The 26,623-nt window shown below is 41.4% G+C and overlaps 1 protein-coding gene across 1 annotated transcript in view; it reads right to left on the bottom strand.

The window, feature by feature from the left end:
• MMS22L (MMS22 like, DNA repair protein) overlaps positions 1-26,046 on the bottom strand; it is a 141,594-nt gene extending 115,548 nt beyond the window's left edge. Inside the window, exons 1-9 of the mRNA XM_054023847.1 lie at positions 25,987-26,046; positions 23,502-23,695; positions 22,108-22,233; positions 18,195-18,247; positions 12,104-12,191; positions 11,814-11,991; positions 10,429-10,522; positions 3,968-4,098; positions 2,169-2,282 (exon numbers count right to left, since the gene is read on the bottom strand). Coding sequence (XP_053879822.1) covers positions 2,169-2,282; positions 3,968-4,098; positions 10,429-10,522; positions 11,814-11,991; positions 12,104-12,191; positions 18,195-18,247; positions 22,108-22,233; positions 23,502-23,680 — 963 coding nt within the window. The 5' untranslated portion in view covers positions 23,681-23,695; positions 25,987-26,046. The remainder of the gene's footprint in view (positions 1-2,168; positions 2,283-3,967; positions 4,099-10,428; positions 10,523-11,813; positions 11,992-12,103; positions 12,192-18,194; positions 18,248-22,107; positions 22,234-23,501; positions 23,696-25,986) is intronic.
• Positions 26,047-26,623: the final 577 nt, after the last annotated feature.

Genomic DNA, 26,623 nt, shown 5'->3' with positions numbered 1-26,623 from the left:
AGTTTATGAAAATATTCTTAAAAAAAAAAAGTGTCTCAGAATATACAAAATATATCAAATGGAACAGGAACTTTAGACACAACCTAGTTCTCAAAATGGGTAACAGTTTACCTGCACCTCATATAGCAGATAAATAATTATATGAAATATTAGCTAGGGAGAGATCCAGTAAGAGAGAACAAGGTCTAGACATTTATTTATTTATTTATTTTAATTAAAGGAGCTAGCCTGACATTTTTATATTTATTATGATCTTGTGTTAAAGGCACTGGATGGGGACTCAGATCTTTTTATAGTCTCCAGCTCTGCCACAGCCCAGCACAATGGGAACGAAGAATTGTCCAGTGGTTAGCACATTAGCCTGAGAAGTGGAAATCTCACATTCAATTTCTTGTTCCATCACAGACTTCCTTTGTGACCTTGGGCAAGACACTTAATCATAGAACTATAGGGCTGGCAGGGACCTCAAGAAATCATCAAGACAAGCCTACTGAGCTGAGGCCATAGCAAGTAAGCTTAGACCATCCCTGACAGGTGTTTGTCTAACCCATTCTTAAAACCTCTAGTGATGGAGATTCAACAACTTTCCTTGGAAGCCTATTCCAGAGCTTTACTGCCCTTATAGTTAGAAACTTTTCCTAATATCTGACCTAAATCTCCCTTGCTGCAGATTAAGCCCATTACTTCTTGTCCTACCTTTAGTGGACATGGAGAATAATTGATCATTGTCCTCTATTATTTGAAGACTTATCAGGTCCCCCCCATCTTCTTTTCTCAAAACTAAACTTGCCCAGGTTTTTTTTTTTACCTTTCCTCATACAGGGTAGGTCAGGTTTTCTAAATCTTTTATCATTTTCGTTGCTCTCCTCTGGACGCTCTCCAATTTGTACACATCTTTTCTAAAGTGGGGCACTCACAACTGGGCATAGTACTCCAGCTGAGCCTCACCAGTGTTGAGTAAAGTGGGACAATTACCTCTCTTGTCTTAAATACAACGCTCCTTTTAATATACCTCAGAATGATATTCGCCTTTTTCGTAACTGCAACACATTGATGACTCATACTCAATTTGTGATCCACTATAACCCCCAGCTGGCCAGTAATTCTCTATTTTGTAGTTGTGCATTTGATTTTTCCTTTCTAAGTGAAGTACTTTTTACTTGTCTTGCCTGAATTACAGTTTGCTGAATTCATATCTATTTGTCAAGGTCATTTTGAATTCTAATTCTGTGCTCTAAAGTGCTTGCAAACCCTGCCAGCTTGGTGTCATCCTCAAATGTTAAGAATACTCTCCATTCCTTTACCCAAATCATGCACATGTACCATTTCTAAAAATGTGAACAACACTCCTGTTCAACCACCTTTTGTCTGTCTTGTCTAATTAGATTATAAGATCTTCAGGGCATAGACTTTGTTATACTCAGCATTTGTACAGCACCTAGCACAATGGCACTCTGATTCTGACTGACTTGTAGATGCTCCTGTAGCACAAATAATTAACCAAAAAAAAAATTTCACCAGAGACTTTTTTGTCTGCTCACATTAAAAAGTCTGAATACTCTACCATGAAGCTGTTTGATGATATACAGACTAAATATGCATTACTGCAGTGCACAAACCCATTTGAAAGATGAACAGCGCTTTGGATTTTTATGAAGATTGGCAGCTTTCAAAAGAGTTTTTCTAGTAATAAATATTCAGGGAAAGATTATAGCTGGGCCTTGCCATGCAAACCTAATGGTGGGTGGGGTGTGTGTGTGTGTGTGTGTGTGTCACTTATGCAAGGACTACTTCCCTTCTCTTGTGGTTCCCCTCCCAGCCTCTATTGCCTTTCTTTTCTGAAAACAGGGACTGCTCCCTATCAGTGCCCTGGGCCACAAGAAAGCTACCAGTGACAAAGCTCGAACCAGGACACAATGAACTCTCAAGCATGGGGGCTAAGTTGGCATAGCTGGCACATTTGTCTCTTGTATGTCAGGGAGCATAATCTCTCCTAAAGCTCCTGATAGGGCAGTGCAACTCTGCATCACGTTGGATGTGAACTAGTGCATTCATGGCACAATCTGGTGCTTAATTTGGTAATTGACCAATCACTATTTGAATATTTTGGATATAAACACTTTCTTATATTTTCCTCATGCTGTTCATGCAGCAATGTTCCCACTTACCTCTGTATGAGACCCTTTATTTCTGTGGTCCAACAGATGAATAAGCAGAACCCATAATTCCTTAATGCAGCTACAGGGGTAGTGGTGACTAGTTAGAGCCTCCGATGGTCTAACCTGGTGAAGAAAATATGAAGTCCATTCACTCACAGAGTAGCAGGGTATTTGAAGTTGCATTTTACATACTAATATTTCCATTCTTTGTTGCAACAATTTAGAATTTATACACAATTACAGAGGATTCTTGTGAAGCACAATGCACTATTCCATTAACATCTAAAATAAATCAAGCACACAGCAAAGGAACCATTATCTACCAATGTACAGTAGAAGCAGCATTACTTTTAAGCTTTTACTGAACCAGTTTCAAATGATTTTTCAAAAAATATTTAATAAGTGAAAGGGATGATCTAAGTACTAATGAAAAGAAACAGCACTAAATACCAATTCATTGTCTATTAGTGAAAGAGAGAGAAAATGATTGATTAGATTCACTTGATGTTCCTGGGAAGAGAAGAAAAAGCTTCCAAATGATTTAATATTTATTATTTTTAACATGCAAATCCCTTAATGGTTATGTGTAATGCTAACAGAATAGAATTTGTTCATGTGAAGATAGTTTTTATTCATGGGAGTATGTTAAAATGCCTCAATGTCCCTACAATATTTCACATAGCAGCATTTTGGTAGTCCTGCGGTAAGACATTATTTTAACATGCTCCAAAGAGCACATTTTGAGTCATGTGTGTTATCTGATCATTACTTGTTGTTTAAAGAAATTCTCTTCTGACTGATGTTTAATATGTAAAGCAGTCTTGTGGTGAGTTACCTTTCAGTTTCTCATACTCTGAATAGAGAAACAGAGATGTGTGTGTGCACCTAGAGCGGAATCCACAGTGACAACATATCAAAGAAGAATGTGAGATTACTCTACTGGCTGGTATATACAGCAATTAGACTTCCTAGTTTAGATCTGCTAATGATAGGAGGTTGTGAAGAAAAGTCAGCGCACCAATCTTTAAAAAAATAAAATAAAGAGGTTACACAAAAAGGGTACATTACACTGCAGCTTGGAGCATGCTGCTCGGGTATAGAGAAAAGCACTAGCTCTGATCAACTAGTGCGATAAAAATAGCAGTGTAGCCGGGGTAACATGAGCTAGCTGCCTAAGCACACATCCAAAAGGTCCGGGCCAGTTTGTACTCAGGTGGCAAGTGTGAGCTGCTGCTACCTTGGCTATACTGCTATTTTTAGCATACTAACTTGAACACAACTAGCGTTTGTTTGTCTGTCTACCCAAAGTTTCCCTTGACAAACGTAAAGAAGCTGTAACGGAAAGCTGAAGTTGTTGAAATAGGAGTGGTGTAAATATAAACTGTAATATGACATTGTAAGTAAGTGCCTAGTTAGCTTACTGCCAAGGTTTTAGTCACTCTCTTTTTGTTCCTTTTGAGAGAGTTTGGAAAGATATTTTCTGCATCTATAGCTCATGTTTGGCATGAAACCCACCACACTGAACTTATTAAATGTGGCACACACTTCAGTTCTGTACACAGTGCATTTCAAAATTACTCTCCCAATCAATTGCCAGATGGTCATGAATAAATACAACACAGTATGAGTTTCTAACAAATAACACGCTTTAAAAATTGGGAATATTAAACCAAAGGCAAAATTTTAAAACACCAATAACAGGGGACTATGTTTTCCTATGCATCTGTACAGCACCTAGCACAAAGCAGCCCTGATTGTGATTGGGGCTTTCAGATGCTTTCTGCATAAAAGAAATAAAATAATAATACCTTGGTATATTTGTTGATTGACAAGCTTATCAAATCACAGAAGAGGTTTCCACAGTGTGCTTCAAATAAACTGATATTGGTTAAATTTTCTCCGGTTAGGTTCATGAATTGGTGAGCGTACACAATTTGTCCTAAAACACAACAAAAGATCAGATCTCCTTAATACTTGGGCTTGATTCTATGGAAACAAAGACAACGATTTCTATTCACTGTATTTGCGTCAACAAGCAATTCTGAGAGGAGTATCATTTTTGCTTACAAGCAGAAAAATTACTTGAGGAAAGTTTTCCCATTCCAAATTAATCCTGTCGTCTTCTCCATTTCATAAAAGTTTGATATTATTCTGATTGACAATAGAATGGTTGGCATTATATAGTTACTTTGCTGGCATAATCCCTGCAGTCACTACATTGCAGTAAAGGTTTCTTCATTTGCAAATTCTTCTCAGTAACAAATGCCTCTGTGTGACAAATCTGAGGAACCATCCCAGATTGAGGTGTCATTACAGAAGGTTTAGGAACAAACTGATAAATTGTACAGTAATAACTCACCAGGACCAGATGGTATTCACCCAAGAGTTCTGAAGTTACTCAAATATGAAACTGAGGAACTATTAACTGTGGTATGTAACCTATTTCTTAAATCATCTTCTATACCAGACGACTGGAGGATAACTAACGTGATGCCGATTTTTTAAAAAGGCTCCAGAGGCTATCCCGGCAATTACAGGTCAGTAAGCCTAACTTCAGCACCAGGTAAACTGGTTGAAACAAAAGTAAAGAACAGAATTATCAGACATATAGATGAACACGATTTGCTGGGAAAGAGTCAAGATGGCTTTTTGTGAAGAGAAATCGTGCCTCACCTCTCTATTAGAATTCTTTGAGGGGGTCAACAAACATGTGATCCAATCAATAAAGTGTTCTTAGACTTTCAGAAAGCCTTTGACAAAGTCCCTCACCAAAGGCTCTTAAGCAAAGTAAGCTTCATGGGAAGGTCTTCCCATGGATCAGTAATAAGTTAAAAGATAGGAAACAAAGGGTAGCAATAAATGGCCAGTTTTCACAATAGAGAGAGGTAAATAGTGATGTCCTCCAGGGGTCTGTCCTGGGACTACTATTGTTCAACATATCCATAAATGAACTGGGAAAACAAACAGTGAGGTGGCAAAATTTGCAGATGATACAAAACTAATCAAGATAGTTAAGTCCCAGGCAGACTGCAAAAAGCTACAAAATAATAATAATTATAATAATTAATGGAGATATTCCATCTCCTACAACTGGAAGGGACCTTGACAGGTCACCGAGTCCAGCCCCCTGCCTTCACTAGCAGGACCAAGTACTTATTTTGCCCCAGATCCCCAAGTGGCCCCCTCAAGGATTGAACTCACAACCCTGGGTTTAGCAGGCCAATGCTCAAGCCACTGAGCTATCCCTCCCCCAAAAGGATCTCTCAAAACTGAGTGAGTGGGCAACAAAATGGCAAATGAAATTCAATGTTGATAAATGCGAAGTAATGCATATTGGAAAACATAATCCCAACTATACGTACAAAATGATGGGGTCTAAATTAGCTGTCAAGAAAGATCTTGGAGTCATTGTGGATAGTTCTCTGAAAACATCCGCTCAATGTGCATTGACAGTCAAAAAAGTTAACAGAATGTTGGGGATCATTAAGAAATGGATAGATAATATGACAGAAAATATCATATTACCTCTATATAAATCCATGGTACGCCCACATCCTGAATACTGCGAGCAGATGTGGTCGCCCCATCTCAAAAAAGATATATTGGAATTGGAAAAGGTACAGAGATGGGCATCAAAAATTATTAGGTGTATGGAACAGCTTCCATAAGAGGAGAGGTTAAAAAGACTGGGACTTTTCAGTTTGGAAAAGAGACAACTAAGAAGGGATAGGACAGATGTCTTGACTGGTGTGGAGAAAATGAATAAGGAAATGTTATTTAGTCGCTCACATAACACAAGAACTAGAGGTCAGCCAGTGAAATTAATAGACAGCAGGTTTAAAACAAACAAAAGGAAGTACGGTAACTCCTTGCTTAATGTTGTAGATTTGTTCCTGAAAAATGCCACTTCATGTGAAACGATGTTAAGTGAATCCAATTTCCCCAAAAGAATTAATGTAAATGGGGGAGGGGGAGTAGGTTCCAGGGAAATTTTTTTTGCCAGACAAAAAACATTATATGCATATACAGTATAAGTTTTAAACAATTTTAAACGAACAGTTTAATATTGTACACAGCATTGAATGATTGTGAAGCTTGGTTGAGGTGGTGGAGTAAGAGGGTGAAATATTTCCCAGGGAATGCTGTGCTGCTAAATGATGAACTAGCATTTGGCTGAGCCCTCAAGGGTTAATACGCTGTTGTTAATGTAGCCTCACACTCTACAAGGCAGCATGGAGGAAGGAAACACAATAGATGCAGGACAGTAGCTGCAAACACTTCCCTGCAAAAACTGAACATGATGATGAGCTCACGCTATCCCTCCTCCTGACAGCACATGCACGGCTGCAGAGGCTGAATTTCGAAAGTGCTGGGAGGTGCATGCATGAGTGAGGCTAGGTCTACACTACCCGCCTGAATCGGCGGTTAGAAATCGATCTCTCGGGGATCGAATTATCGTGTCTCGTCGGGACACGACAATCAATCCCCGAATCGACGCGTTTACTCCACCAGCGGAGGTAGGAGTAAGCGCCGTCGACAGGGAGCCGCGGAGGTCGATTTTGCCGCCGTCCTCACAGCAGGGTAAGTCGGCTCCGATACGTCGAATTCAGCTACGCTATTCGCATAGCTGAATTTGCGTATCTTAAATCAACCCCCCCCATAGTGAAGACCTGCCCTGAGAGAGACGTGCATTTCCCCTTTAAGGTCACTGACCCCACTTCAAGTACGTTGCCCTTTTAAGCAGATGAGCCAGTTCAGACAGGAAGCAACAGCTTCCAGCAAGCTCCCCCCCACACCTTCTGTCCCCTCCTCCACTTTGTGGAGAGGGGGTACAGAGCGGGGGAGGAGGGGCAGGAACAGGGGGACATCCTGATATCAACACCCCTCTCTCCCTCTTCCCCCAGCAAGCAGGAAAAAGTTAACAGAATTATTAGGTATATGGAACAGTTTCCATAAGAGGAGAGGTTAAAAAGATGGGGAGCAGCTCAAAGGCAGAGGGCAGGGCAGGAGCAGCACGGCAGTGGGGGGAGGGACAGCTGAACTGCTGCTGGGCAGCTGCCGAGCTCATTTAGGTGAGCTGATGGCCCCCCTTGGTTCTAATCCCCACAAGGAGGGGCTGCTCTTCCAGAGAATCCTGCAAGCAGTGGACAAAGCAGGCAGCTGCCAAACGACGTTATAAGGGAGCATTGCACAACTTTAAACGAGCTTGTTCCCTAATAGATCAGCAACGTAACAACAAAACAACGTTAACCGGGACAATGTTAAGTGAGGAGTTAATCACACCAGTTTCAATTATTTTGGGTCATTTATTTCAAAATACCAGTCAGCAAGTTTGTCTGTAACAAGACAGACAACAAAAAAGATTCAGAAAATGTCTTTTTTTTTTTTTTGGACAAATAGATTCCTTACGAGGCATATTAATACAGGACTCTGAGTAATAATTCCTTTAAACTACAATACAGAACCGTATTTCCCACGCCCATCAGAAACAGTGCAAAGACTTGGGGGGATTCTGGGATAACAGAGGAGCTGAGGGAGATGGAGGTAAATTGCTGGGAAGAAACCTGGGTGTGAACTTGGAGGGTTGTTGGGTATGGGTGGGAAAAGTATGGAACAGGTTTTTTTTGCGGGGCAGGGAGGGATTGTTAGGGAGTTTTCCCCATGCAGACCCCTAGCCTCTCCCATTCAGTCAGGCACATCTGCCCATCCCCATGTGTCCCTCCACCCCCACTCGGACACCCACTCCCCCCATCCCTATGTGGCCCTGCATCCCTCCCCCCTCCCCATGTGGCTCTGTGCCCCCACTCAGCTACTCCCCTGTCTGTGTCCCTGTACCCTCTTGCCTGTCCCCATTTGTCTCTGTGTGCCTCCACCCAGCCACCCTCTGTCTTTATGTAGCTCTACACCCCCTCCATCACCATGTGGCCCTGCACCTCCCCCGTGGTCCTTTGTCTCCACTCCCATTCAACCCCAACCCCAGTCTATCCTCCTGCACTAGCCCTTATGAGCCCCTGTCTGACACTCTCACCTCCCCCCAGCACCCCATGCTGTCGGTCAACCCATAGCCCCTATCTCCTGATCTGGCCTGACAGGCACTACAAAGAAGGCACTACAGGCTCCCTCTCTTCCCTTGCTGGCTGGGAGCCGCTGCTGTTCTTGCGCCACTGCGCCCTCTGGTGGGCACAAGGCAGAACTGCAGCAACATTTCAGCAGAAGCTTTTTTCTGCGCAAAAAATTAAAATATGTATGGGTCATTAATTATGCATGTGCACAGTAGTGCAGAATTCGCACAGGAATACAAGATTTTTTTTTGGATACGGAATCCATAACTAAACTGCTGAACAAAATCAAAGATGAATATTTTGGAGGACTCACAACACTGTAGATAAGTGACCAAGCATGAGTACTGCTCTTAGTGACATAATGAGGCATTTTGTTATTAATTTAAATAGCAGCTGCATTGGGTCTCAAGTAACTGAGCAATCAAGTGTCTAAAATTTTTTGTACACATGAAAAAAAACAAAAGCAAGTGATATAAATGTTTAGAAATTCATTGCTTGAGGGCAGCTAATATCAAAGTTACGCTTATTGAATTCAAGTGAACATATACTTTATAACTGTTTTTGCTGAAAACTCTTTATTATGCGACATCCTACTATAATACATTTTGTACAATTATATAATGTATTAGCTATGGGCGAAATTCTGCCACCTTTTCTCATGTTGATCAACACCTTATTGGGTCCTATTTAGGTCAAGTTGAATTTCAGCTGAAAGGTCAATGGGATCCCACATGGAGTAAGATTTTACTCAACGTGAGTAAAGGTGGCAGAATCAGCCCCTTATATGTTTTAGTATATCTTTCTTATGGGAAGTTGTGGAGATTAGTTAACGTAAAGTGATATATGAATGTCAAATATATTTATTATTACTCCAACTTGTACATGGCAGTTAAATGTTACTGTAGTTCTTGGACAAGTATATATCTGCCTTTCCATAACACTGTATTATGAATGGAAACTTAAAAGGAAGTCTTGTTGGCCTCCTTCACTCCACCCCAACAACAGCAAATGAATTACTAAAAGAGGAGCTGGCTCTCATATACCTCAATGTCTAGATGACTACAATTTTTGTAATTCACATATGTACCAGTATTGGACCATTATTTAGAAGCTCTATACTAAAGTGGATTTCAATGCAATGTGACACAACACTTATAGAAAGGGGAAAGAAATAGTACTATAGAATTATTTTTTGTGCTTGACTTGGCTGACATACAAATGAATAATACATAAATAATCCTCACTATGCAACTCATATTGCCCTCCTTCGTATTTCAACCATTTTTCTCTAGCAAGCTGAATTGCTTTGAAGCTGTTCTCCTCGACTGCATTCCCTGACCTTTTACTTTAGTTGCTACCATAAACAGCTTACTAGTTTCAGTGTACTCCTTGCCCTGTAAAGCCACTAAAACCCCCCACACACACATATTGGTTTGCCCTTTTCTCACTATATTTTCACACACTCCTTTGGCCAAGGTCTCTCTCTTCTCCCAATACCTCCTCAGTGGTCGCCTGTGCACAAAAATGTGGATTTTTTTTTTTAAATCAATCACAAAATCTCCTCAAGAATTCTCATAAATGAAGCACAGACATGTTGCTTGGAACTGATGAGGAAGTGTCCTCTTTTAAAATCACGGCCTCAACAGAACATCAACGAGTTTCTCTATGGTCTTGACCATTCTCTTCAAATCTGTATCAGCCATCCCTGGATACCCTTTCCACCCCATTCACATCAAATTATTGTGTGCTGTTCATCATCTTTTGATTTTTTGCAAGCAACATTCAGAAGTGTATTTTTTTAAATTAAACTTGAGTCATTTGAAGTTTCAAGAGAAAATAATTTGATGGCTCAGTCTAATCCCAGTAGCACAAATCCACAATACAATTTGATGTAATTGTCAACCTTCATTAGGACAGGATCAACCCCGGATTAGTAACTGTACTGTACATCCAGATTGAGATGCGTTAGCCAAAGCATGTGGGAAAACTTGGAAATAATCTGCCCTCGCCACTCTTGATTTTAGCCAATGTATCTAATAGCAATTAAAAAGAAAAAAAAAATAAAGTAAATGCAGAAACTAATCCCCAAAGAAAGTAAAATAATTTGGACAACTTCAGATCAGAAACATATATAACCTGGGGGGGCGGAAACTAAATCACTAAAAATATGCAAAGCACAAACATGTACCATAAACAGACGGACTTACGCAGCATCTTCTCGCCTAGGACATGAAGAATTTCCAGCACTAGCCAATGGATATCCAAGTGGAGATGCAGTAAATGCCACGATGGAGGAAACAGCTGTGATAAAAGACAATTTTTTTTTCTAATTTCATATTTCCTAAGCAAAGCCTGGATCCTATCCTAAGAACCACGGGGACAGGCAGACTCCTATGACCATGTGGAGTCCCACTGATGGCAAGTATCGCATTAAATAATACGTTCCAAAGTGAAAGAGAAAATGTTCTTCCTCACACACTTACTCTTCTGTTTAGAGCAGGTTCACAAAATCTTTAATCTAACCCACAATCCAACTAACCAAAACATCTTAGTTCAAGGTTAACAGGTGAAGCACCATCAAATCCCTATGTGCCCTTCTAGCACACACATTATTAGACAGCAGAGAACTGGTAAATGGACCATAATAAGGATCAACTTTTTTATTCAGAGCCCTAACCATTTTAACCTCTGAGACCTCAGAGCTACTCAAAGTGTAACGCATCCATCCCTAGAGACAGAGAACATCAGTTCTTCATCAGTCCTTGACCCAAACAGACTGAATGGCAGGAATCAAAATGTCACTCCTTACCATAGGTATTTTCCTTCATCGTAATGATTTGTATAGCGCTCTAATCATGGAATCCCTTTTAAACAAAATAAAATAAAAATATTCCCTACCCCAAATGGAAAAATCTTACAACTGTATACTGCTCTAGTCTATTAAATGTTCATAGAATATCAGGGTTGGAAGGGTCCTCAGGAGGTCATCTAGTCCAACCCCCTGCTCAAAGCAGGACCAATCTCCAGACAGATTTTTGCCCCAAATCCCTAAATGGCCCCCTCAAGGATTAAACTCAAAACCCTGGGTTTAGCAGGCCAATGCTCAAACCACTGAACTATCCCTCCCCCCCAAAAGGGAAATGGAGTTATTGCAGTTTTCTCCTGCACAAAGATGCTCTTTTCCTGTTTTAGACAAGTTTCAGAATTTGTCTTTATAAAAGTGCCTCTTCTAGTTGGGAACTCGAGAGTTCCCATTGTCATCATGGATAAACACAATTAATTTTTGAAAAACAAATAATAGCACTATGACAAGCCGATTGATCAAGCCTATTTATTCACCTCTAAATATAAATTACATTTTATTTGCATAATGCCAATAAGGATTCTAAAAGGGAAATACTGTACAAAGAAAATGCAAGGTCTAATACACCCAATGTCAAAAAATAACTGTTTGAGCAATATAGGATGACACTTAACTAATAAGTGCATGAGATGCATTCCCATTTTTTAAATAAAACTAACTTTTATTCATCATAATTTGTAAGAGTCAAATCTGGACTGTTGTATGATGTATTAAAAAGATAAGCCAAACCTTTGCCTGATGTTGAATGGTAAATGCTCCCAGGATACTACTTGGGAGTTCATACAGATGTCCAATATGTAAGGTCAAGGCATGAAGCTCCTCAACCAGCACTGAAGGGAGCTGGACTTCCAGTTCTTCATATGGATGAAGTAGCCCGTCATCCTCTGTTCTGTGTGATTCCAGGTATCTGAATGAACAGCACATCAATATATAATTTAAGGGTGCATAACAGATGGTTATTCAAAACTAATTACACACAATAAGTTAACTAGTTATTGAAATTGTGTATGTCATCTCACCTGAAGATGAACACCTTCACATAATGCAGAAATGCAATACACTGATGTCTGATGTTGCCTGCTTCAGAGTGTAGATTTGCAGCCTGACCTGAAAACAGAAAATTAACGAGTCAGAGGCATAAATCACTTCTTTCAAAAGAAATCTTTATAATACTAATGACACTGTAGTGATAAAAATATTTCACAATAAGTTCTAAGAGCAATTCTGTTTAAACAATATCGTTCAACTGTAAATAAAATGTTATATTACAATTTTTCCCTGCTAAGTATCCTCCACACAAACTATCACAAAACACGGTCCAGTTAAAGGTAAAAAGAAAGAGAAAATGCCATACATAGTTCAGTACAGTGGGAATCATTCACATTATCTTCCCTGACACAGTAGATTAAAAAACAGAAAAGCACAACTTTAGAATCTGTGAAGATGTAAGCAAACATTGTTATGGATTAGTTTTAATAAGAAGAGATGGAAGAATGGAAAAACACCATCATCAGACAAATTCCTAGGTACACTATGGGGTGGGCACACTGCCTCCTCTACCCAGACCTTCGAGTGCGTATCATGTACTGAGCCCGGTGCTGCCGGTGCAGACAGCTGTTGTTCCGATGTGGTGGCAGATGAGCGGTGCAAAAGGGGCATCATCATCACCAGCATGCCCCACACACTCCAATAAGGCCACTCTGCTGACCACTGGCCATGCCGCCAAGGCAGTGCCATAGATGTCGATGCGGCCTCAGGTGCCCAGTCACGCTGGTGGGGTCTTGGCAAGAGGCTAAACTACCCTTCCGTGCCAGAGGAATCCCCTTCCGGGGACCACGGCAGGGCCGTTGATGTCTGAGTCTGCCTGCTGACCGTCGCTGCCAGAGACTGGTGTTTGGAGTGGGAAGATTGGTGCCAGTATCCAGGGGACCAGGGCCAGGGGGACCAGAATCGTGATAGGAAACGCTCCCACGGGGCAGGCGACCAAGATCTATGCCTAGAGGACGACTGACATGAGGGCAAACGGTGCCAGTAATACAGAGATCTGGGCTGCAATGCCGGAGATCTGCGGTGCAAAGATGGAGAGCACTGCCTTGGCCCGGGAGATCGGCGGCGCTCCATTGCCCCCTGAGGGGTCTTAGAGGCTGGCTTGCCCTCGTAGGGAGCCTTTGCCACTTCCTGCGGTGCACGTAGTGCCACCGCTGTGGAGGCCTCCACTCTCTCGACGGCAGGGAAACTTAGAAAAGCGTCAATGCTGCCAGAAGTTTGGGTCCCCTACCACTCCCGGGAGTCAGTCGTGGATCCTTTAAGGGGCTAAGGGCCCCGACCAAGGAGGCATGTCCACATGGCTCTGGAGTGGCTGGGCAGCCCGAACTGGGTCCTTTGGCCAATGCCCCATGGCCTTTTTTGCAGAACTGTGCTTCTTCATTTTCTTTCTGGGCACTGGTGACGGGGGTGCGCTGCGCACCGAGGCCTAGGTACTAGGCGAGTCTTGGCGGGACAACTCGGAAGCCAGATGAAGGGCAGCCTCCATAAGGAGCGCTCACAAATGAATATCCCGCTCTTTCTGAGTCCTGAGTCAAAGATTTTTACAAATACGCACTTGAGGCAGCTGCTGCGAGGATCACTTACAGGCATATGCCTGTTACAGTCTGTGCAGGGCTTAAACCCCGGAGACTGGAGCATGGCCCACCTGGGGCAAAGTCCCCGCTGGGACTCTAACTTCTAACTATGTTTAACAGCTACTTAACACTAACTACTATAAACAACTATTTACAAGACCCTAAGGCTTGAAGTCAGAAGAAATGAAGCCGCTAGCCCTTGCTATGCAAGGAAAGGCGCTCCGACTAACCACCACGGGCAGTAAGAAGGAACTGAAAGCTGGTGGTGCCTGATATACAGACACACGAGTGCGGCACTCAAGGGGTGGGCCAGCTGGCCCTATGGATACTGCTAAAGCAAAAATCTCCAACAACCGTGCACGTGAGAGCACACACAACTAGAATAGAATTGACACGAGCAAGCACAAAGAAGCAGCAAGCAAGAAGAAGAAAACTTTTATATGTGGTACAGCACTCCAGAAGCACTAAAGAGGTCTACATTCTAACTATGAACAGTCTCAATAGAATGCATATTTCTATTCAGAATGTTAGAGAAATATGGTTTTGAGGGACACTTGCAGAAGTGGAACAAAACAATCTATAAAAATCCTATGACATGCACCTGGGGGAAAATACTGAGCCAATACCATTACACAGAATGAGAGGGGACGTCCCTTACACCCTTCTTACGTGATTTAATTATCAAAGCACTAGCCCAAAATTTCAGGGACACATGTTCAAGGAATAAGTGTATAGATAGAATAGAAAACAGTTTCATTATATGCTGATGACCTTATGCTTGTTATGCAAGTTATAAATAAAAATTGGCTAGTATAAAATAAATAATTGAAGCTTTTGGTCAGGAATTGGGGTACAGCCTAAACTACTCTAAAGCCTAGTCTACACTAGAAAATGAAGTTGGTTTAAATACACCACTCAAGGGTATGAAAAATCCACCTCCTTTAGTAGCATAGTTAAACCAACCCCACCACCAGTGTAGACAGCACTAGGTTGATGGAGGAACTCTTACATTGACCTAGCTACTACCTCTTGCGTTAATTACACCAACAGAACCACCCCTCCCGTTGGTGTAGGTAGTGTCCACACTGAAGCACTACAGCAGCACAGCTGCAGCATTTCAAGTGTAGACAAGCCTTTAATACTATGTCTTGCATCCAAAAGATTCTTAAAAGATTACAAATGCTCAACAAAAGTAGTGGATAATAAAATTAGATACTTGGACATTGACATAAGACCTAAATGGGGAAGTTGTTTAAATTAAATATTGAGCTCCAGTAATGAAAATTATTTGCAATGATCGAGGCAGGAGGAGATTATTACTTATTGATATTGTCAAAAAAGGGATAAAAACAAATAAAAGTATTGGTCTACTTTAGATAGGAAAACAATACAACAGAAATACTGAAGTAATCAAGATATTTTTATATGAACACAATAATCTTGTACTTACAGGAACAATAAATAGTCAAGAAGGGCATACACGTAGGACAATAACTGACTTACATTCCCCATCCCACCTCTAACTTTCCATATTTCCTAGCTTCCTCTTCATCCCTGGAAAATAGTCAGCTTCCCAATAAAGGTTTTAAAAATTAATATGAATGATTAAATATACATATATCATGTTACAGTTGCATTTATATCATTTGAAAGAAGGGGAAAGGGGAATGATATAAACAGGTACAATTAATATGCAACATGCTGTTAAATATTGTTAATTTTGTTTGACACTGTAACTGAAGTATGTGATGGGGTGTACCTGGCCTATGCAGCTCCCTACGGGAGGCCCAAAAGTCCTACTACACCCCTCCCCACGAAGCAGCAAAATGACAGGAAAGGAGCAATGAAAGTGAGTTCTCCAGGAATGCCTAAAGAGACCTCACAGAAGCATGCAATCGAAGCCCAGCAGGGAGCTGCAGGGTTTCAGCATGTCAGTTCCTCGCTAGGACCAGAGGGGTGAGGAAGGGAGTGCTTTTCTCGTCAAAGGTGTATGGGGGATAGCTAGAGTTTAGTTCTTGCTGTGTTTGCTTAAGCTAGGTTTGCATAGAGAGAGAGAGAGAGAGAGAGAGAGAGGACCCAAGAACATTAACCCTGATATAAGAGTGAAACTAAAAGGGGCCAGGTAGGAACAGGCCCAGAGATGAAGCACCAACGAACTGAAAATCAAGCAGGGTGCAGCTGCTGTTTATAATGTCCATGGGTTGGAATCCAGAGTAGTGAGCAGGCCTGGATTCCCCCACCAGCCATAGTCGCATAAACCCCAAGAAGGGGACAGGAGTTATTTGAGAGCCCGAACAAGACTGAATTAAATGGGCCCAGAGCACAGGCTGAAGACACTAGTGAGGACAACAGGACTGTTCATTTATTGGACTCTCTATTATCCTAGAAGAGGTTCATTTGGATGTTGTGACTTGGTTGGAGGGCCGAGCCACTGAAGATCCACCAGTGTTGATTGGCAGTCTGGAGGGAGAGCAGAGTGCGAGAGACTGCAGTACCAAACCCATCTGCTAGGACGCACTCAAGAGGTGAGTACTCCCATTACAGTAAAACATTTTGTAAGTGACTTGAAATATGAAACACAAAAACGTAAAAGGGAAAAAGGATCTGCACACACCCGTCACACCTCAGAGATTTCTGCAGTGACTCTCCAAAGCCTACTGGGAGTAGAGGGAGAAATGGAGGGTAATATGGGTTGGCCTGGTGTTCATGTACAACCCATCCACAGGGCCCAAACCAAATTTGGGGGATGATGGAAGAAGCAGGTTTGGCCCATTCCTCCCTCAAATACTCTGTATTTAGTGGCTGTGGCCTAGTTGCATGTGCACTCTGGGCAACTGGGGCAGAGGATTTAATCCCTCAGCTTTGCAATTATTTTCAGGAGAGCAAATGGTTTGCTTTTACTCAGACTTTGCTCCATTTTCTAGCATTAGGTCTGGTAACAATAATATTTATGATATCTTTGAACAAAGGACACCCAAATGCTTTACAAACATTTGTTTCGTGTGTGTCTCTTACAGACTGCATGCACCTCAGGGCCTGAACGGAACCATGTCTTCAGTCAACCCTGGAACTTCAACAGCATGTATTTCTTACATGAATGAAAGCATTATTATACCAAAGACTGTAAAAGAAGGAAGTGCATTAGCAGTTGCATGAAGTTATTAAGGTTTTTCCAGAAGCAGGTAACGTTACAGAAGTTACATATGACTCACTGGAAGAGGAAATAGCAGCAATAGTGCCACAGAATTTAGGCTAAGTCTGCCCAGAAGTACATGGCGCCTCACCTAAAGAAGACATAGTATGGCTCCTACATTTGATTTTTGGCAAACATTTCTGTACTATTTTGTTAACTATTTTACTTTATTATATGTTGCTACCTTGATATCTGACAAAGTGAACAAGATAAAGTAAAGAGCCTCAAATAGAAGCTTAAATTTAAAAAATAAATTACTTTTTCTTGGTCCATAAACAACATATAGAAGATTAACTGGAATTTAAAATAAAATCCTTTCCAGGCTGAGACCTTAAAGGTAAAATCTCAGCCAAAACTAGACTTTTATGACAAATCAACTAGCCCTTGAAACTAGATGTTTATAAAAGAAGCAAGACGACAAGCTCAGACCTACAACTATAATGGAACAGCTGATTGGTTGGATCATCAATTAAATTAACACCATTATAAGAATCTCAAACAAAAAGAGCAGATATTTATTTGTGCCTTTATAACAAGCATTTCCAAGTAGCAACAGGATACCATAGGGAGCGTATTTCTGAGCAATTACTTCAGTTCTCAACTCGCTGAAGTAATTTGGCCTTCAAACTCACAATAAGCCTAAGGCTGCAATAATCCTTCAGAAACGTACTTCTCATGCCTTAGTATTTAATTCAAATTAACTGTTTTGTAGCGCTGCCATTTCATCAATTCTGTTGCAAGGACAAATGAAGTCCATAAATAATTTCTAAACTAAGCAAATATAACAGCTTGTTTATATATAAGCCAGGAGGATACGGAAAAATGCTATCTTAATAACTAAAATCATTGTGAGCTTGAATTAACTTTTTATTTTTAATTCAAAGAATTAACAGTTCACCAAGCCCTGCACTATGGGTGAAATCCTGGCCTTGTTGAAGTCAATGACAAAAATCCCATGGCCTTCAAGGGGGCCGAGATTTCACCCTAGGCATTTCCTAGATAATCAACATATAGTTAGGCTGGTACTGAAGTGAGTCACGACACTTCTGCTAAGAACAGCAGACATCTTTCTTCCCACTCACTTTAGCCTACCACAGCAATAATGTCAGAAATATATACAGCCAGAGATATTAAGAAATTGCAGGCTTACGCTAATACATATTATTAATGTTTGTATTGTAGTAGCACCTAGAAGCCCCAATCAGGAATCAAGCCCTGTTGTGCTAGACTCTTTACACCCATATAATAAAAAGACCATCTTCCACCCCAATATAAATGGAAATATGTCAAACTTACCAAAGTCTGATGAACTCATCTGTACTAGGTTTTCCAATTTGTGTATGTGTTGCCTAATTAAAAAGATACCACAAAACTATGTATTATAGAGTTAAAGGATATTTCACAAACATTTATTTTATAGTGCTGTAAATGTATAGAATGTTTTTCAAAACACGAAATAAGAAACAGTCTCTTCCTACAAAAGCTTACAAGAGCATAAACTGGGCACCAGGTCACTCAGGAGAGGCTACAGAGACATCAAATAGGAGGGATCATCATAAGGAAAATGCAATGCTGTTCCAAGCATGGCAGGGAGGGCACCAAGAAAAAATAATGGCTAAAGCAAGAAGTGTATAGGGCTGGAGCAGGCAGACATGAGAATAGAGTTGTAGGAGGGGCAAGACTGGGCAGGATTCTGAAAGTGAAGAATTTGATATGGAAAAAGACAATCTACTGAAGGGATTTTGGGGGAAAATACATGAATGGAGTGGCAGAAGACGACTTTAGCAGCATTTCTAACAAACTAGAGAAGTCAGATAAGAGAAAGCCAAAAAAAGGATCAGACAAGAGATAAGCAAGGTGTAGCTTAAGTGATTTATTTAGATTCATAAAATGTACTAGTCAGTCTCTTAATTTGTGTCCAAAAGTAAACAACTACAAAAGTCAGTTCAACAGACTCTCCTCTTATCATCTATCCCCAAACACTCCTCAACACCCCCATCTTGCCCCAATATAAATTTGGGAGAACAGACAAGTCATGCAGCCCACACTTAAGGCCACCAATTCCAAGCTCTGGTAAACAAGTGGGGCAGAAATGATTTACAGAATAGAAGACCCCCATGGAGATTGATTGCCCAGCCAGCAGCCCCCTCATTATATAAAGTAGGGTGATGACTATTACTAATTTGGGGTACTTTAATTAATAGTAACAGCCACAGTATTGGGTAAGGGGAGATTGTCTCTAAGGTAGGAAGAGCTCAATAATTCATGGTTTTTGTAGGTGAAAGCCAACAACTTCACTTAGAAATGTGTTTGACAGCCACAGCAAATCACAGCACACAGGTGCAACGTAACCCAACAGGAAGTGCCAACTAATAATAATGCCGCTACATTCTGCACTAACTGTAATTTTCAGATTGCTTTCAAGTGTAGCCCCCATGTAGAGTGTATGGCAGTAATTTGGATGTGAGAAAGGCATACATAACCATGGTGAGGTCATGAAAGAAAAGGCTGCATCCTTTTTGTCAAGCGCAAATTTTAAAAACCCTATGAAATCTCCAGCTATCCTGCAAGGATCCAATAAGCCCCAGTTGGAAGCCTGTACAAGGAGAGTTGAGAATACTCCTACAAGTGGAGACACCAAAATAAGTTCCACCATTCTTTCCCCACATTGTACAAAAGCCACTTCAGTCATTTGGGTTGAGCTTCAGCCAGCTATATCTCATCCACACTACAAACTCTATTAGACACTGGATAAGTTTTTTCAACCACAACCATTGTATGGGAAAAGATGGAAGCACTTGGTGATTTCAACATAGAGGAGTACCAAAGTTGAAAGTTAGATAAGTGGAGAGAGCAGGAAGCATAGGAGTCAAATATAAAGTAATAGTTTAAAAAAGAAATCATTAAATCAATATAGTTCAGAGAAGGAGTGAGCCCAGGGGGGCGGAAGCGGAGGAGAGGAGTCAATTAGACTCAGGCTTTGTCTACACTAGCAGTTTTGATGGCAAAACTTTTGTCGGTCAGGGATGTGGGGGGGGGGGGGGGGGGAAATAAAAACAAACACACACCGTGACTGACATAAGTTTCACTGACAAAAGTCCCACCGAAATACACCCAACAAGCGGTGGTAGCTGTTTTAATTATGCTGGTGGGAGAGCTCTCTCCCTCCTGCATAAAGCAGCTACACAGGAGACCTTAAAGAGGTGCAGGTGCAGTGGTACAGCTGCGCCACTGTAAGGTCTGTAGTGTAGACATAGCCTAAGGTCACAAAAAAAGAAAGCAATGGAGTATTGGTGAAGGAGAACAAATGGTATTGGGAGAGATAAAGACCGCTGTTTGGGAAAATGTAAAGAGAGTGAGAGAGATTCTAATTGGGAGTTGGTGGAGACATCAACGAACAGAAATAAAGAATAATTATATTGCCTTGATAAATAGAGTATATTTCATCCAAAAAGATAAATGCTTTACACTTCAGCTACAAAATCCGTACAAGGTTCACTTCACCCACAACTGAAATAATCTTTGGTGTGGAATTTGGAATCACCTTACCACTAAACAAATCTTTAGGGCAGGATGGAATGAACACAGCCATATCCAACACTAAACACAAGGGTAATGTATCTAGCAAAATGTAATTACCAAAATTGGATTTGGGCCAGGACACCAGTGTTTAATGACTGTATTCTTATAAAAAGCTCAAGAGGAAGTTTCCTGGCCACAAATATTCAGGAACTCAGTTTTATATCTCATTTGAAAGATACATTCAATTTTTTTATGCGCACAGTAAACATACAGAATACAATTTTAAGCAAATGTTATTCGTGAAAATAACTGGCTAAGCAGAGTTCACATATTAGAGCCCCATTCCCTACAAAACTGCCTCTGTAGGTGAAGAGTTAGCTAAAGCTATGCATACCTTGTGGGCTCAGATGCCACACAAGCTCTATTCTATGCTGAAGAAATGCTTCCCCATCAGAAGCAGCCTTAGAAGGCCACCTAGCCCTGCTGCTTTCCCCAGGGCGAACTCTGTGACTCCACCAGCCTGATTGCTATATATGACAATTGGAGTCTAGAGAATGACACCAGTGATGGCAATTAATGTGCTTAGTGCCTCCCTACCATCCTACAAGATAATCTGAGTCTAGAGAGCAGGGCTTTGTGAGGGGTTAGGAAGATCAGTTACATGGATAGAAAACACTCCTGTGACCAAACAGGATCAATTTTTGGCACAAAATGAATCAGATAGAATGCTGAAAAGGGATACACAGAAATTCAATTAACTAATCAAAACCATTAACGAGCTATCCTGCCATCTTTTTTTCTATGTGGGGAAAAAACCCACAGTGAAGTCAAAGCTTATATCAAAGAAGCAGAGCCAATGTATTTTTTAAAAATCATTTCTCCCCCATTTTTCAGGATCTGTGCCATTATGTTACAAAGACCAGACCCTATTAATGACATGTTCCATGACATGCCCATGGTCATACCCTCAAGGTACAGTAGAATTCACTGTAATCAAAGGAGTGATGGGATGTATGACAGATGTTTGAAGTATCATACAAAAAAACCAGTCCACCCTCCATGTGCTTTACATCCTGAGGATTAACAGTAGCAAAGAGGATTATCAATGATCTGTATGTTTGCACTGACCAGATTAAACATGTGCACTGAATAAGTCAAATACAGAGTAACTGTATCCAAAGAGATTGCTGACACTATCCTAATCCAAACAAGTGAAGAAAATGCCTCGTCCAACATTTACAGTATTTGATTTATAGCATCCACGTTTGTTTATGTGCACATACAAAAAAGTTCATTTAGTCTATTTAATTAAAGCAAAACCTGATACAGTTTAGGGATGGACTCTGAAACTAGACAAGTATTACTGTACATTATGAATTAAGCATAAAATTGTTGCAATACATATATTTCTTCTCATGCGCCATGCTGCTTCAAAATTCAACATCCAGTCACATTACTCCCCAATTCTAATGCATAGTTCACTAGTGTATAGTTCATCAATTTTAGTTACTCTACCAGTAAGTCACCTGCCACTCACTGGATTGCACTGCTCACATAATATCATGTTTACTACACTTTAAGATATTTTGTCTATGGCTTTCATATGTAGAAACCCCCGAAGTTTATTAAGCAACACAGTATAATTAAATCTTGGAAATGGGCCAATGAGGTAATAAGAATATCATACCTAAGTAAACCGAAGAGAAGTCTACAGGACTCAACTAACGCAATTTCAGTAACCCAATGAAAGCCAAATATTTCCACTGTATCTTCTTCATAGTCAGTTGGAGAAGGATCCAGTCTCAGCAAAAGCCTGAAAAAGAAAGCAAGCACCATTCACAGATTCTTCTATATTATAAAGGATACAGTACTTACAGATGACTTGTGTATCAGTGTTATTTTATCAATATATCTGTAGTGTACATGCTATAGACCGGAAGTTCCAACAATGTTCTCTAAGGAAAGGCTGTTAAACCTTTTATAAGGATACAATATCTAGCATATAAAATATAGCTCCTAGCTCCAACAGCATAAAAGCATCTCTCTGTCATAAACTACAATAAATTTTAGACACAAAGAAAAACTAGCCCATCATTCTAAAGCATCTTTCACCCTTACAGCGGAGCCTGCTTGAGGCACGATATACAGTTTGTTTTTAATACGACGAAGGAGACTGCTACATTACCTAAAGCGCTCCACTGCAATGTATGTCACAGTTGAAATACTGATCCACCTGAATGGTCCAGCATGTCTAATAATTATCTCTAGAATGAGCATTTATTCTTCCATGTGGACTTACTAGTACTTATAAGTAACCCTTTGGACATAGATACAGAACATAACCTTCAACAGCTGAAATAATCACATCCACATAGTTTGTGGTTTCATAATAAATTACTCTAACTCTAGACCAAGAAAATAATTTGATCTTAACACTCAAGTGCTCTACAGACTTCAGGGTTTACCTCAGCCACCTATTGTCGATTCTGCATCATTACTGCACACAGCTTAAAGAAAAGCAAGAAACAGCATTTCTAGTTTAACTGTAAAGAAAACATAGTGACACTATGTTTGGCTACATAGTTCAGTACTCAGAGGGAAAGGCAGCACCTACTAAATTACCAGTGCTACTTCCTGCAACACCTATATACTTCTAGGTGAGGACCAAAACACTATTTATTTATGAGATGTGAGCCAATCACAGCCTAGGATAGTATGATTATTATTTGTATTACCATTGTGCCAAGCAGCCCAGTTGTTCTAGGTACTGAATACCTTGATCAGTGTTCCTAAGAACTTACAGTCTAACTAGACAAGGCAGAGAAAGAAATTATCATCCTCATTTTACAAATGGGGAATAGATGGGAAAATAAAGATGAAGCGATTTGCCCAAGGCCACACAAGAAGTCTGTGGCAGAGCTAGGAATTGAATATTTTAATCATAAACTCAAAAACCTGAGTATTTTAATCATAAAACCACTCTTCTTCCCTGGTATGAGTGGCAGGCTTGTATGAGGGACACAAAGAAGCAACTGAAACATTCCAAAAGTATAACATACTTTATATTCAATATAAACATACCTCTTAAGAGACCCACTTGCTAGATGAGACTCTACAGAAAAGTTTCTCCCTCCATCTCGATTGTCTAAAGCACAGGAAAAACAAGGGGGGCTGGAGTTCTCCTTTTCCACTTCCATAGCCATCTCTAAGCTTTCAGTGAAGTATGGGGGTGTGAGGGAAATAGTGAAGTCATCATCCATTGTTCACACTTTTTCCTGAAAATATATTTTAAAAACCAAATAAAACTTAGTTTTCTGAAAATGGGTTTCTTGTAGCTACATTTTCCCTACTGAATGAAAAAAGTGTTTAATTGAGTTAAAGACTCCCCTGTTATCCATGACCTACAATAAAAGAGCATTGCAGCTAAAGTGCATGCTAAATAGCAATAAATCTGCAGACTGAATCACTGCTCCAATATTAATTATGCAACTATGTAACTCGCATGTTGATAAAGTGAGTAAAATTACCATATGATTAATTCGGATTCAGCTAAGGCTGCAAGAAAGCTTGTATTTAAAATCTGTTTACCAAAAAGTCTGAAAGTGAAAAGGGAGAGAACAAAAGCAAGAAGACTAATGTTCACTAAACAAGGGCATATGTCTAAAAGAAAACTTTGTAACTGACTTTAAAAAAACAACAGAAAATTAATGTTTTAAACAGTAACCTGAAAGTGCAGGTTATAGAGCTCTACCATAATTATGTCTATTCTAAGTTCAACCATGGTTTCAGTTTGGTTGCTGATACTTCTTAGTAATGTTTTACATGATATAACTAACTCTGCAGTATTGTTTAGTCTCAAGTCAATATCATCAAATATTCATTGCTTAAGCATATCTTCAACCTTTTATGCCTGGTTTTGAACTTCCCCATGAATTATTAAGCATATTCATTGTAATTTTGCAAATGACAGTAAACATAGACGTACAGCTTAATAGGCTGACCCAAATTAAAGGGATCACTTCATACACTCCTGAACTAACCCTGACTATAAATACAGTAGGAACTGATCACAGAAGGAATCCCTTAAGGAGAAAAAGGGCAATGACTTCTGGACAGCACATTTTAATTTAACTCCAGAGATGGATTAGGGACGGATCTTCATAGTTACCATCCATATACAATTCTGTGCATTTCCCACCTGCAGTATTGCTGAACATTTGAATCAATGGCTGATTTGAGATTTTACTAACTTTCCTTGCAAGCTCTTAGTGAAGAAATACCTCCTTTAAAATGCAAAACTACTCTCTCTTATTTAGGTTGTTACAGTAAGCATTTGAAAAAAAAAATCAGATATCTAGTGCCAGAGATGCAAACAAGAGGACAATAAAAAAAGATGATGTTAGGGTCAATGTCTTAGGAAGGAGAGTAGCCCCAGCTGCCGAAAAACATGCGGCAATTCCGACCACCATGCAGAGGGCACATATCTTTTGTATCAGAATCTAGCTGCTATGTATATGATAAATTGGAAGTTTCTCCTCCCTACACCTCTGCACAAAGACAAAAGGAACCACTTTCTTCCTTCCTCCGATCATTACTTTCTGACTGTTGGAAACCAGTTTCTCTTGCCTAACTTACCCTCCGCCCCAACATCTTGGAGTCCTTCTCCCATTCTGCTGCTTATTGGTTTTCCAGTCAAATGAACGTAACTGACATGAGTAACACCAAAATGGGTCATAATAAGAGGGTGCTGAATAGCCCCAGTGCAACAGACACAAGACTTCCATTACCGCTTCCTAGGAATTTGTCTGGCTGCAGAGACAGGCAATACGACATTGCATCAGGTCACATTTGAAAGGTTTTCGTCACCACCATAAGAGCTTGTTAAGTTGGGTGCTCACACTTGCCAGAGAAAGCTTCCTAATCATTATTTCTATGGGGCTTTCTCAAACCCTGATGGGGCATACAAACTAGGGCCACACACACACACTTCACATAAAGCACATGCACTTGCAATAATACATGCTGGGTAAAGGATGCAGTCACTTGAAGCCACACACTGGGCAGAGAAAAGCGCACTACAGAAAATATATCCTAGGCACTGGGCAGAGGGGAGTGCACTGAGGATAACAAATGCTGGGCACAGAAGCAGTCGGTGGAAGCCATGCACTGGGCAGCTGGGAGTGCATTGGGGATAACCCAGGCTGGGTACAAAGGCAGTCAGTGCAGGCTATGCAGGGGCCAGAGGGGAGGGGGCTGGGGACAACCGCTGCAGTCACTGTAGGCTATGCAGTGGAGAGGGTGCCGTGGATCACCCATGGTGTTGCAGTCACTGTAGGCCATACAGGGGGCAGAAGGGAGGGCGCTGGGGACAACCCAGGTTGGTGCAGTCACTGCAGGTCATGCCCTGAGGGTCCCCACTAGGCACTTGGTGTACACGGAAGGGACAATCGGGCACAGGGCGAGAGAAGGAGAGCGGCGCGCGGGGAGGAGCACGCGCCGGGGAAGGTGCGAGCCCCGGGGTCAGGTGCACGCGCTGGGCCCTCGGCACAGGGCACGCGCTACCTACGTGTCTCGGGATTCTGGTTTCTTCTCCGTTCGAACCCCGATACTTTTCCGTACGTCCCGCGCACAACAACTATCCAGCTACTGCGCGTGCTCGAAGGCAGGATCTCCGGCCACGCTCCCTGCTCATTGGACAAGGCCCCTGTGTGACTCCGCCCACTCTGTCTCCAGAGGCGCTCGCGCTCTCCCAACCTCGCTTCCGCCTGCGGCCCGCCAGACTGAAAGAGACAAACCCCTGGCAGGGGCCATCTGCAAATTACCGGGCCGCTGCCTGTGTGCCGCCTGCAAGGGAGACAGCCATGCGAGCCACCCCCGCCCAACGCACGCTGCTTTCCGGACGGGCAGGCTGCCCTCTCCTGAGCAGTGCTCCATTTCCCCCCCAGCCCTCTGCTCCATCCCCCCGTCACCCTTCTGGGCTCTGCCACATACCCCTAGCTACATCCAACGCCCTGCCCCCAGCCACCCTCACAGCATTGCTCCTCAGGGTTCTGCACCCTTCCCCCACAGCATTGCCCTCCTCCCCCTCACTAGCATTGCCTCTACCACCCCAGGGCTCTGCACCATCCGCCCCAGCCACCTCTCCAGCATTGCTTCCACCTCGGGGGTCTGTACCATTGGCCTCAGTCACCCCACCCCAGGGC

The sequence above is a fragment of the Malaclemys terrapin genome, chromosome 3 (genome assembly GCF_027887155.1).
Source record: "Malaclemys terrapin pileata isolate rMalTer1 chromosome 3, rMalTer1.hap1, whole genome shotgun sequence".
In the NCBI taxonomy this organism is placed as follows: Eukaryota; Metazoa; Chordata; order Testudines; family Emydidae; genus Malaclemys; species Malaclemys terrapin.
This window is presented reverse-complemented; position numbering and strand designations above follow the sequence as displayed.